The sequence below is a fragment of the Mesoplodon bidens genome, assembly GCF_964165515.1.
Source record: "Mesoplodon bidens genome assembly, chromosome: 12".
Classification (NCBI taxonomy): Eukaryota; Metazoa; Chordata; class Mammalia; order Artiodactyla; family Ziphiidae; genus Mesoplodon; species Mesoplodon bidens.
The window spans coordinates 63,175,606-63,190,041 of NC_138168.1; the positions used below are offsets into that span (position 1 = coordinate 63,175,606).

The window sequence follows — 14,436 nt, forward strand, 5'->3', positions numbered from 1 at the left end:
AAAATGAATGAGACATGGTCTTTGCCCCAGTAAATAACTAACTATCAGGGTTTCATCTTCATGCAATTGATAAATTAGGAGAGCCACACTGTATGTGTTTGTTTTGCTTCTATGTAGTTTGATTTTCCTTTGTGTCAGGATTCCCTCAGCTAGGCAAGTCCTTCTGAAGAAATCAAACACAGTCTTTTTGTCATGGAATCAAAGTTTAATAAATAAATATACATAGTCTTCTAGATTCAAGTCCAGCAAGGCTATTCTAGGCTTTACCATCAATTACATGTGGCCTCACAGTGGAGCTCAGGCCTGTTTCAGACCCGCCAACAGCACGGCTCCTGGAAGGGAGCCTGACTGTCACCAAACAAGAGACCCATTCTTTCTTTCTTTCTTTTTTTTAACATCTTTATTGGAGTATAATTGCTTTACAATGGTGTGTTAGTTTGTGCTGTATAACAAAATGAATCAGCTATACATATACATATATCCCCATATCTCCTCCCTCTTGCGTCTCCCTCCCACCCTCCCTATCCCGCTCCTCTAGGTGATCACAAAGCACCGAGCTGATCTCCCTGTGCTATGCAGCTGCTTCCCACTAGCTATCTATTTTACATTTGGTAGTGTATACATGTCCACGCTACTCTCTCACTTCATCCCAGTTTACCATTCCCCCTCCCCGTGTCTCAAGTCCATTCTCTACGTCTGCATCTTTACTCCTGTCCTGCGCCTAGGTTCTTCAGAACAATTTTTTTGGTTTTTTTAGATTCCATATATATGTGTTAGCATATGGTATTTGTTTTTCTTTCTGACTTACTTCACTCCTTATGACAGACTCTAGGTCCATCCACCTCACTACAAAAGAATCGGTTTCATTTCTTCTTATGGCTGAGTTAAATTCCATTGTATATATGGGCCACAACTTCTTTATCCATTCAGCTGTCAGTGGATACTTAGGTTGCTTCCATGTCCTGGCTATTGTAAATAGAGTTGCAGTGAACATTGTGGTACATGACTCCTTTGAATTATGGTTTTCTCAGGGTATACGTCCAGTAGTGGGATTGCTGGGTCGTATGGTAGTTCTATTTTTAGTTTTTTAAGCACCCTCCATATTGTTCTCCATAGTGGCTGTATCAATTTACATTTCCACCAACAGGGCAAGAGGGTTCCCTTTTCTCCATACCCTCTCCAGCATTTATTATTTGTAGATTTTTTGGTGATGGCCATTCTGACTGGTGTGAGGTGATACCTCACTGTAGTTTTGATTTGCATTTCTCTAATGATTAATAATGTTGAGCCTACTTTCAGATGTTTGTTGGCAATCTGTATATCTTCTTTGGAGAAAAGTCCATGTAGGTCTTCTGCCCGTTTTTGGATTGGGTTGTTTGCTTTTTTGATATTGAGCTGCAAGAGCTGCTTGTATATTTTGGAGATTAATCCTTTGTCAGTTGCTTCATTTGCAAATATTTTCTCCCATTCTGAGAGTTGTCTTTTCATCATGTTTATGGTTTCCTTTGCTGTGAAAAAGCTTTTAAATTTCACTAGGTCCTGTTTGTTTATTTTTGTTTCTATTTCCATTTCTTTAGGAGGTGGGTCCAAAAGGATCTTGCTGTGATTTATGTCATAGAGTGTTCTGCCTAAGTTTTCCTCTAAGAGTTTGATAGTGTCTGGCCTTAAATTTAGGTCTTTAATCCATTTTGAGTTTATTTTTGTGTATGGTGTTAGGGAGTGTTCTAATTTCATTCTTTTACATGTAGCTGTCCAGTTTTCCCAGCACCACTTATTGAAGATGCTGTCTTTTCTCCATTGTAAATTCTTGCCTCCTTTATCAAAAATAAGGTGACCATATGTGTATGGGTTTATCTCTGGGCTTTCTATCCTGTTCCATTGATCTATATTTCTGTGTTTGTGCCAATACCATGCTGTCTTGATTACTGTAGCATTACAGTATAGTCTGAAGTCTGGGAGCCTGATTCCTCCAGCTCCGTTTTTCTTTCTCAAGATTGCTTTTGCTATTCAGGGTCTTTTGTGTTTCCATACGAATTGTGAAATTTTTTGTTCTAGTTCTGTAAAAAATACCATTGGTAGTTTGATAGGGATTGCATTGAATCTGTAGATTACTTTGGGTAGTACAGTCATTTTCACAATGTTGATTCTTCCAATCCAAGAACATGGTATATCTCTCCAAATGTTTGTATCATCTTTAATTTCTTTCATCAGTGTCTTATAGTTTTCTGCATACAGGTCTTTTGTCTCCCTAGGTAGGTTTATTCCTAGGTATTTTATTCTTTTTGTTGCAGTGGTAAATGGGAGTGTTTCCTTAATTTCACTTTCAGATTTTTCATCATTTGTGTATAGGAATGCAAGGGATTTCTGTGCATTAATTCTGTATCCTGCTACTTCACCAAATTCATTGATTAGCTCTAGTAGTTTTCTGGTAGAGCCTTTAGGACTCTGTATGTATAGTATCATGTCATCTGCAAACAGTGACAGTTTTCCTTCTTCTTTTCTGATCTGGATTCCTTTTATTTCTTTTTCTTCTCTGATTGCTGTGGCTAAAAGTTCCAAAATTATGTTGAATAATTTGGTGAGAGTGGGCAACCTTGTCTTGTTCCTGATCTTAGTGGAAATGGTTTCAGTTTTTCACCTTTGAGAACGATGTTGGCTGTGGGTTTGTCATATATGGCCTTTATTATGTTTAGGTAAGTTCCATCTATGCCTACTTTCTGGAGGGTTTTTATCATAAATGGGTGTTGAATTTTGTCGAAAGCTTTCTCTGCATCTATTGAGATGATCATATTGTTTTTCTCCTTCAGTTTGTTAATATGGTGCATCACATTGATTGATTAGTGTATATTGAAGAATCCTTGCACTCCTGGGATAAACCCCACTTGATCATGGTATATGATCTTTTTAATGTGCTGTTGGATTCTGTTTGCTAGTATTTTGTTGAGGATTTTTGCATCTATGTTCATCACTGATATTGGCCTGTAGATTTCTTTTCTTGTGATATCTTTTTCTGGTTTTGGTATCAGGGTGATAGTGGCCTCTTAGAATGAGTTTGAGAGTGTTCTTCCCTCTGCTATATTTTGGAAGAGTTTGAGAAGGATAGGTGTTAGCTCTTCTCTAAATGTTTGATAGAATTTGCCTGTGAAGCCATCTGGTCCTGGGTTTTTGTTTGTTGGAAGATTTTTAATCACAGTTTCAATTTCAGTGCTTGTGCTTGGTCTGTTCATATTTTCTATTTCTTCCTGGTTCAGTCTCGGCAGGTTGTGCATTTCTAAGAATTTGTCCATTTCTTCCAGGTTGTCCATTTTATTGGCATAGAGTTGCTTGTAGTAATCTCTCATGATTCTTTGTATTTCTCCAGTGTCAGTTGTTACTTCTCCTTTTCCATTTCTAATTCTATTGATTTGAGTCTTCTCCCTTTTTTTCTTGATGCATCTGGCTAATGATTTACCAATTTTGTTTATCTTCTCAAAGAACCAGCTCTTAGTTTTATTGATCTTTGCTAATGTTTCTTTCATTTCTTTTTCAGTTATTTCTTATCTGATCTTTATGATTTCTTTCCTTCTGCTAACTTTGGTTTTTTTTTTTTTTCTCTAATTGCCTTAGGTGTAAGTTTAGGTTGTTTATTTGAGATGTTTCTTGTTTCTTGAGGTTCGTTTGTATTGCTATAAACTTCCCTCTTAGAACTGCTTTTGTTGCATCCCATAGGTTTTGTGTCATCTTGTTTTCATTGTCATTTGTTTCTAGGTATTTTTAAAATATTATCTTTGATTTCTTCCATGATCTCTTGGTTATTTAGTAGCATATTGTTTAGCCTCCATTTGTTTGTAGTTTTTACAGATTTTTTCCTGTAATTTATATCTAGTCTCAGCGTTGTGGTCAGAAAAGATACGTGATATGATTTCAAGTTTTTAAATTTACCAAGGCTTGATTTGTGATCCAAGATATGATCTATCCTGGAGAATGTTCCATGAGCACTTGAGAAGAAAGTGTATTCTTTTGTTTTTGGATGGGATGTCCTATATATATCAAGTAAGTTCATTTTGTTTAATGTGTCATTTAAAGCTTGTGTTTCTTTATTTATTTTCATTTTTGATGATCTGTCCTTTGGTGAAAGTGGGGTGTTAAAGTCCCCTACTATTATTGTGTTACTGTCGATTTCCCCTTTTATGGCTGTTAGCATTTGCCTTATGTTGAGGTGCTCCTATGTTGGGCGCATAAATATTTACAATTGTTATATCTTCTTCTTGGATTGATCCCTTGGTCTTTATGTAGTGTCCTCCTTTGTCTCTTGTAATAGTCTTTATTGTAAAGTCTATTTTGTCTGATATGAGAAGTGCTACTCCACCTTTCATTTGATTTCCATTTGCATGGAAGATCTTTTTCCATCCCCTCACTTTCAGCCTGTGTGTGTCCCTAGGTCTGAAGTGGGTCTCTTGTAGACAGTGTATATATGGGTCTTGTTTTTGTATCCATTCAGCCAGTCTGTGTCTTTTGTTTGGAGCATTTCATCCATTTACATTTATGGTAATTATCGATATGTATGTTCCTATTGCCATTTTCTTCATTGTTTTGGGTTTGTGTCTCAGTTCTGCTGTCTCATTTCATTGTTTTCTTACTTTTCACTCTTCTTTGCAAGGACTCACAAACTTCCTTTATAGTTAGTGTCAATATATTATACTATTAAGACTCTCTCATCCTGACTGCAAATCCTAAACACTTGTTTTCTTTTCCTGTTTTTCATTATTACTAATTTTTTTTTGTTTTTTCATCTTTGAGGATTGATTTGTTAGGGGGCAAGTAATATTTCTAAGAGGACCCTTAGATATTGCATCACTAAGTGACTTGTCCAACTTCACAGCATGCCCTTGATTATGGAGCAATCAAGTAGAAAAAAGGAACAGTTCCCAAATTTTCTTTCTTAACTGAGTATGCATAACCAATATTGCACAGATTCAATAAATATGTTAACTAAATGGTGGAATATTAGTAGTTTGGGTTTATCAACTAAGAATTTTTAGTTTAAAGACTGTAAGAAATTATGTTAGAGACAACAGCATTAAGTGGCCTTTTGGAAAATATACCTGTGTATTCACAATCCATGAAACTTTTGAGACTTTGCTTTTGAAAATTCAGCCTGTGTTCTGTCTAACAATTCTACACTCTTCCTGTGAAGAGTTATTATCAACCCTGTTGATGAGAGCTGTGATTTTTGCCTAAAATTTCTAAATGAGCGTGGTGAATGTCTAGCAAGTGTCTGTCTGTCTAGCAAGTCGTTTGCACTATCTCATTTCCAGATTATTTTGTAAAAAGGAATTTTACCCCTTTTTAACCCTTAAATACCTATGTCTACCAATTTTTTTTCTGGAAGTTTTATTAACAATATACTCCAGTAATGATCTAGCCGAAGATGTTCTTGTGTTATTTTGGAGCTAGTTGCTCGTGATTCATAGTACGTTGGACACCCAAGCTATGGTTAACTGGTGGTCAAGTTAGGAAATTCTGTTTGCATTAATTCTCCCTTTCTTAGCCCAGAGCAACTCTCCACTCTGTTTTCCTTTTGATTCGTCATGCTTATAGTCTCTGCTTGGTGTTTTCAAACCCAAAGTAGACACAATGACATGCCATAATAAGTATTGTTCCTACTGAACTTCCAGCTTAGCTAAAAACAGGAAATACAGGCCATTTTGTGGAAAAGCTCACTTTTGTGATATTTCCAACCCAAGAGGTTTGGATCAACTTTGGTTGAGTGTCTGAACTTTTGGCTTCTTACTTACAGTAAACCTTCTAACTTCAGAATTTTAGCAGCATTTCTACTTATAAGATTATACTTTCTGTATTTAGATTATGCTGACACATGAATCAGTTTGCTTTGAAACCATTTTTATTTAATATTAGGATGTACTTGTAGCCAAAACGTGTACATAAGAAAATTGTGTGAACCATAAGATTTAAAGCATAATAGTAGAAATAGCATTACTTTCCATAGTTTCAAGACTTTCCTTACTTATTGGAGAGTTTATTTAAAAAGGGTCTATTATTTTAAGGCTTTACACATTAAGTGAACATTTGATGCAGAAATTTACTATGTAAAATAAGTCCAGAAGCAAAAAATGCTAGATTAGGTAAAATAGTCAGACAATTCTTTTGGTAAGTAACACCAGGCCCTACCAGAAAATAAATCTAAATTACTTTCTACTAAACAATCAACCAATTGATTTTTAGTAATCCTAGGAGGCAGAGGGAGTTTAAAGTTAGAACTTCATGTACACTGTATTTTTTTCAAGATCCAGTGAGGTAAAAATTGAATTGGATAGATTAGCAAAAGAAACCACATAAGGTTACATTTATGTGATTCCAGGAAAATGGGGTGGCCTTGGGCAATTCATTATATTATTTTTCAGTGTCAATGAAGGGCCTGAGTTTTCTTGGTTTCTTCCATATTTGTGATGGAGGAGATTGGCCATAATGAATCAGATGGATTGCATTGTTTCATTCATTCTCTTCTGACTTAGCCATGTAATGGGATCCTACAAAACATTCATCATGGTTTTCAAACATGATAAATGGTGACATGTACTATAATTCCAGATTAAGTCATTAAAGTTTATTTCATTTGCCTTTGTGAGATACAATTTGCTACATTTCTTTTTTCACCTTTGATTTAGTTTTAAAGACAAGTCATCTCAAGGAAGGGAGATGAAAAAAATAATAATGTCAAGGAACATGGAGGTTAGAGATAAGAGAAGCATTTTCAGAGGAATCAGAGCTCTTCAGCCTTAACCTTTATTGAGAAAAGATTTTAACTCAATATTTGTTGAAGTTCTGACATGACCGAATCACTCCTTTTATTCTATGTCTTCTTGCTTCCATTTAGCTGGAATGTCCTGGACAGGATTAGAAATGACTCTTCTTTCGGTTTTTTGTTTGTTTGTTTGTTTTATGGTTTAGACTAAAAGCAAAGTGCCAGAGTTCTTAAAAATAATCTCTCTTTATGAGATTCCAAGCCTTTGTGTAGGTTCAGAAAGTGGAGACAATATCTAGGTTTTTAAAGAGTTTATCAAACTGTATATAACATACTAAACTTTAAAAATTTTGCTCATGGTTGAGTTGACAATACAATCTTCCATCCCAGGTCAACCCTCCTCCCCTAAACCTTCTTCCAAAGCAAGAAAAACAAAGGAAAAAACAGTATTTGTTAAAATCCTGCATAAGCCTAACATTTTTCTATTGTGTCTGTATCACATGATATCCATTTTCCTCTGCATAATTCTTGGAATAATATCACTCACAATTTAAGATCTTACATTTCAGATTTTTAAGCTCTAACTGAATAATGCTGGATGAGCTAGAAAGTCCTAATAGTGAATTTATAAAGAAATGTTGACAGAGCTTGGATTCTCATAATGCTGGTGGGTACCATGATTATAATAATGGTTTCCTTTAAAACTCTTCCATTAAATGTTCCAAACATTGGAATTTGTAGTTTTTCCTTTGGTCCAGAGATCAAAAACATGAACAATTTTACATTTCTAAGGTTGGATAGCATCTGTGTTTCCACAATTTCTATGGGAAAGCAATCCACCCTTTCTCAGTTTTATTAACCACCACCATTTTGGCTCCAATATGTGCCATTTCAAGCACTTTCATTATGTCTCATATCTCCTTTTAGGAAGTAGGAGTCTGCTTATGCTTTTTCCCCCCTTTTTTTCTTATTTGCTTTCAAAAATTACATACTGTAGTGAAAAGTGGTTTAAAAATTGAAGATAGTGTAACATAGTGGTTAAAAAGGTATTGTGAGAGACAGATTGTTTGAGGTCCAATCCTTCTGCTCTTTAGTAACTATGTGAGTTAGGCAACCTGTGTGACTCTAAGCCTCATTTCCCTCATCTGTAAAATGTGTATATTAATAGTATTTGCCTTGTAGCAGATACTATTAATCCTTTTGTAAGGATTAAATAAGGTAACGAATGTAAGGCGACTGGATCATGGTAAACTCTCAGCAACTGGTGCCATTACCAGATGTTCTATTTATTTTTAACAGATAATTTGGAAATATTTTCTAATAGCAGTTACTGTCTTATTAAGATAATTTTATTTTGTAACAAGCACATTTTAGTGTTTCTATTTTAGAATAAAATAAATTAAATCTGATTTATTCATTCAACTGCTCTTTCTTAAGTACCTAGTATGTGCCAGTTGACTAAAGACAGCTCCTTCCTTTATAAATTATGATGTTTGCTGTAGGCTTTTTCTGTTTTGTTTTGTTATTGTGGCTATCAGATTATGGAAGTTCCTCTGCATTCCTAATTTGTTACAGAGTTTTTCTACTATGAATGAATGTTGAGTTTTATCAAATGATTATTTTTTTCCTGGATCTTTTGAGATGACCATATGAGCTTTCTGTTTTCTTTTGTTGAATTTTTAAGTTTGTTGAATTTAAGTTTGTTGAATTTTATTAAAAGATTTTAAGATTAAATCACCCGTGCATTTCTAGTGGAAATAAATCTTGGTTGTGGTATTTTATCTTTTGCATATACTACTAGATTTGATTTGCTTATATTTTGTGTATGGTTTTTATATCTGTGTTCATGGGAGAAACTGGATTGTTCTTGTTGTGTTTCTTTCTTATAAAATTCTTGTCAGAGTTTGATATCAACCTGCTGCCCTCACAAAATGAGATTGGAAATATTTCCTTATTTCTTTTTTCTGGAAGACTTTGTGTAAGATTGGTGTTATTTCTTCCTTAAAGGTTTCAAGGAATCACTGATGTAAGCTGGGCCTAAAGTTTTCTTCCTGGGAGAGAAATTACAGATTTAATTTATTTTACAGATACAAATACTATTGAGATTTTTCATTTTGTCATTGTGTCAGTTTTTCTTCCTTCTTTCCTGCCTTCCTTCCTTCCTTCCTTCTTTCTGCAGTTCTATTTCTATAACTTTAGTAAATACGTCGCATACATATACATACCTTTAAGAAATAAATGTTATCTATGTTATTCTGTGGATTGCTTTATCTTTTAGTAACATATCTTAGAGGTTATTTTTCTATATCAGTAGCTGTAAGACTCTTATTCTTTTAATGGCTGTATAACATTCCACAGTATGAAATCACCATATTTTATTTAATGAATCCCCTATTGAGGAATATTTAGATTGTTTCCAAAGCTTGACTATTGTAAACAATAATGTAATAAGCCTTATTGCACATATATCTGAATGTATACATAGAAACATTTGTTTCATTTTACTTTTTTTATACCTTAGTAGTAACTGTATCTAGCATAAACAGTGGAAATTAGATTATTGCTTACTGTCTTCTTCACATTCTGATGAGGTAGGCTTAGAATTATTTTTTATTTTCTGAATGATACTTTTTGCACTACACTGGCATCTTGGTGTGTCACCTTACCAACCCTGCCTTCATTACTTATTACTGCTCAGGTTTGGTTTATTGTAATATCCTTTAATTGATTTTCACTTCATTTCCATAAATTTTTTCAATAGAGGAAAATCTATACAGGGATAAAATTTTGTCTGTTTTGTTCAGTGCTTTATCCCTAATGCTTAGTATAGAGTCTGGCACATAGTAGGTGCTCCAAAAAAAAGGAATAATTCATGGAGAGACACAGTGAGATATAATGATTTTAAAACAACAGTAACTATGAGCTGAGAGACATTCTTTCATTTATTTGATGAATGATTTTTAGGGGTTATGGTAACCAGTGGAATGTTAGTTGTTTAAGATGCTAAGATGACTAACATACCAGGCCTATGTCTCACAGACTAGAGGGAACAGATGCATAATGGGCCAATTACAATGCAATGTCATAAGTACTGTAATGACATTGGGAGGCAGAGAAGAATGGGCAAGGAAACTGACTCAGAGAGACGTGGAAGGCTTATGGAGGGCAGGATGCTGGAACTGGAGTTTCCAGCAGGAGGTAGTAAGAGGAGTAGTAGACACAGACGTTTGGAGATGTGTGATGTAGTGGGAAAAGGGGAGAAGTTCAGAGTCATTTGATGTGTAGAAAGCATTGGTGACAGCAGGCTGTTGAGGGGCTACAGCTAAGGCATGGCTGAGGAATGAGAAGTGATGGTAGAAGGTGGCTTGGGTTAGACTGTGAAAGTCCCTGGGTTCTACAGGAAGAAGTCTAGAATTTTATCATATAGTCAGTAGAGACACTGCAGGTTTTAAAGTAATAGTGTACACCTATAACTAACACATCATTGTTAATCAACTATACTTCAATAAAAATATAAATTAAAAAAACCCTATGCCAGCCAATCAGCATAATTTCAAATGTCAAAAAAAAAAGTAATACAGAAAACCTGGTAAAACAGTGGCTTAAACAAACTCAGGTTTGTTTTTCACCAAGAAATTTGAAGGCTAGTAGTTGCTGGTTTTGGTTCAATGTCTCGAGGGTGTCAGGGGTAAGGTCTTTGTGATTCTCTCATCTTCTCCTCATGGTTGGGTGGTGGCTGCTGTAGCTCAAGCCACCATGTTCAAATCTCAGACTGGAAATTGGTGGAAGCATCCCATAGCAATTAGTGGAGTCCTTATGAAGAATGCAAAATGTTCTCTAAAGATTTAAACTTTCTGGGGACTTCCCTGGTGGTGCAGTGGTTCAGACTCTGTGCTCCCAATGCATGAGGCCCGGGTTCAATCCCTGACCAGGGAACTAGATCCCACATGCATGCCACAGCTAAGGAGCCTGTGAGCTGCAACCAAGGAGCCTGCCTGTCACAACTAAGACCTTGTGCAACCAAATAACTTTTTTAAAAAAGAAAAAAAAAAGAATATCCTAGATAAACCAGTAAAAAATATTTTAAAAAAAAGATTTAAAGTTTCTGTCTCTCTGGCCAGAAATGTGTTTCATGGCACTCACCTTACCTCAAAGAAGGCTGAGAAATGCTATCTGGGCATATTTCTGTTCCAAAAGCAATAGAGGTTCTATTAGGAAGGGAGAAGGGAGAATAGATTGTGTAGACAACTACCTGTGTCTACCATAGGTGTGACATTAGATGTGATTCTTAGGGAAATACCTGTGGGCACTATCAAAGGTGATTTGGGGCTAAATCATTTGGTTGACAAATATATTCTCTTAAGTTTAGTGGCCATGATATCTAGAGATTATAATATTAATGAGAAACATGAAGGTGATATTAACGATTTATAGTTCAATGATATCATTAGGATGTTTTAAGTTTTTTTCTATTTGAAAAAAATTACTAAGAAATTATTAACTACAACACATATTTAATAACCATCTAAGAGCCATATCTTGGTAATGTTAATTCATTTCATTTCATTCATTGCTTCATTCATCGAATGTTTATTGGGCACCTCTCTGTGCAAGATATTGTGCTAGGTGCTAGGGACAGAGCAGTGAAAAAGTCAGACCAGTCTCTATTTTCACAGACCGCAAAGTCCAGTTGGGGAGACAGGCAATTAACAGGAGACCCAGGCTTCCCTGATGGCACAGTGGTTAAGAATCTGCCTGCCAATGCAGGGGACACAGTTCGAGCCCTCGTCCGGGAAGATCCCACATGCCGCAGAGCAACTAAGCCCATGCGCCACAACTACCGAAGCCCGTGCACCTAGAGCCTGTGCTCCGCAACAAGAGAAGCTACTGCAGTGAGAAGCCCATGCACCACAAAGAAGAGTAACCCCCGATCACCACAGCTAGAGAAAGCCCGCACACAACAACGAAGACCCAACACAGCCAAAAACAAACAAACAAACAAACAAATAAATTTATATATATATAAAACAAACAAACAGGAGACCCAAAGAGCAAGATTATTATAGGTTGAATCATGGGATACTGGAAAAGAAAGGGGGATGAGATAAAGTGACTGGGGTATAAGGGGCCAGGTGCTATTCAAATAATGTGGCCAAGCCAGGAAAGCCTATCTGCAGAGGGAAACTTTGAGCTGAAGGATGAGAATGTGAAAAAAGCCAGAGTATATGTGTCGGGGTGAGGTAAGAGTTACAGGGACAAAGACCCAGAGGCAGAAAAGGGCCAGAAATAAGGGCTTGAGGCTGGTGGGAGGTGTACCCTGGGAAGAGCAGGGAGATACCCTGTGGTGAAAGAAGCAGGGGCCTTTCTACGTAGGGCCCATCGGGCCATCGTACAGGAGCCAGTGTCATGAAGTGCCTTGAGTCATGACGGTGATGGTCTGATTTATGTTTACAAAGGTCCCTCTGATTGCCATCTGAGAAGGATTGGAGAGAGGCAAGCGGGAATGTAGGGAGACCAGTTAGGAGGACCAGTTTGGTGGTTAATGCTCTGGCCCAGGAGAGAGATGATGGTGATTTTGGATGAAAAGCGTTTCAGAGGAAATGGAGAACACCTGGAAATATACAGAGGAGCATGAACCGACAGCACTCGCTGATGGATTATACAGGGAAATGAGGAAAAGCCTTATTTCTAAGTATTTTTAAAACTTTTAGTTTTGTGTTACCTGTAAACTCTAATGGCAGAATCTTTTTTTTTTTTTTTTTTTTTTTGCGGTACACGGGCCTCTCACTGTTGTGGCCTCACCCGTTGCGGAGCACAAGCTCCGGACGCGCAGGCCCAGCGGCCATGGCTCACGGGCCCAGCCGCTCCGCGGCATGTGGGATCTTCCTGGACCGGGGCACGAACCCGTGTCCCCTGCATCGGCAGGTGGACTCTCAACCACCGCGCCACCAGGGAAGCCCTAATGGCAGAATTTTAACTGGGTACTTCCAGTTCTTCTTAACTCAACCTTCATACATTAAAATGTTAATATCAACTGGGATGGCTATTTTCTTTTATCTTGTAATTGAAAAACAACAACAGGAAAGGATTTTTAACAGAACAATAATTCCAGCTTGGTATTTGCCCTGGAAGATCTTGTATGTGTCCTTCATCCTAGAGGGAATTTCTCCTTTTCTGTTTTTCCAGTTCACAAAAACAAATATCCAGAAAAAGAGATATAATATAGATATATATTTTTTAGTAGAAGAGAGAGTAAAAGAAAATAGCAACAGCAACATCTTTCTCGTGTTATTCATATGCATTACTGTGGAATTTAATGACCTGAAGGAAAGCAAATGGTTTTTATGTAACTTCATTTGAAATAAACTTAATCTACACCAGTGAGTCCCTCAACTTAATGTGCACATAAATCGCACAGGGGTCTTGTGGAGATGAAGATTCTGACTCTGAGTCTGGCTGGGCCAAGGTTTTGCATTTCTACCAAACTCCCACCTGGTCTGCAGACCACATGTGAATAAGAAAGATCTCAACTTTACTCCAAATGGCCATTGTCCCTGATCTTAATCACTTATACTTTTAATTTTCAGTGTTTGAGGATCATCAGATTGGAGAAACTGACCCACTGGAACTTAAAACATACTTGGTAAGTAGAAGAAACAAATAAGGAATTTTTCCCCCTCTGGAATTTATTTCTAGATTTATAATTCATTTTCTGTTTTTGGTCTAAGAAAACCTGGCATATTGATTGTTGTCTGGTATGTTCTTTACCCTAATGACTAAGAATCTAATTACATTCCAAATTGTGACTATTTCCCTAAATATTCCCAGCTGCTTTCAAGATGAACTCTATAACATTACTAGAAATAGGCTCTGTGGCCTTTTTGGGAAATCTAAAACATGATCATATGATCCCAAATAGCTTTATTCAACATGTGATGTTCAGAAGACCACAGAATTTTAGGGTATCTTTTCAAGTTAGCTTTAATCATGTTTTTCTTCTGAAAGCATTTCTTTCAAAATGACCCACATTTTGAAAAAGAAAAAAAGCACATATCAGTATAGATGAGATATTGAGGGAGAGGATTTGACTCAGAAACTTTATTTGGAAATAATAGATTTTAATATTTTCTGTCTCAGTAGTTATTTTGTATATACTATCAAACTACTTGTAAACCAAAGGGGAGGGATCATTTAAATAATAAGCTTAAGTACTAATTTACAAGTGCTAGTACTATGTACAAGTGTACATAAAATTGAAGTCAAAATTATTTTATCAAAAAATATGTTTTGTACAAATTACTAGTTTATAAATACTCAAAATATCATTTTTAACAGAAATATAACTTTTGAAAGCCTTATAACTCCGAAAGATAGGCTAATTCTAAAAGGCATCTGATGCCCTAATTATTTACATGTCATTCAAATAGGGATTTACAAAAATGTATATTTAGCCGAGTAGTATTTACTCAGTTGAAAATAGCAGCAAGAGATTCTCCCTGCTATTATGATATTATTCATCTTTTTTCCAAGCTTACCCAATTTTCTGCCTCTTCTACATTTTAATTTATTTTATACATTAAAAAATTATATGTAAATATAAATACTTTATGAAGCACATTTTAAAATGAATGCCTGTGAACCCGTCACCTCCATAAGAATTAGAAAAATACCAATATCTTTTTATTCTTTAC

The 14,436-nt window shown here is 36.0% G+C and overlaps 1 protein-coding gene across 1 annotated transcript in view; it reads left to right on the top strand.

The window, feature by feature from the left end:
• LOC308625895 (uncharacterized protein) overlaps positions 1-14,436 on the top strand; it is a gene marked incomplete at its 3' end in the record, with an annotated part of 154,880 nt that overhangs the window by 34,722 nt on the left and 105,722 nt on the right. Inside the window, exon 3 of the mRNA XM_081250495.1 lies at positions 13,333-13,388. Within this exon, the coding sequence (XP_081106621.1) occupies positions 13,333-13,388 (56 nt within the window). The remainder of the gene's footprint in view (positions 1-13,332; positions 13,389-14,436) is intronic.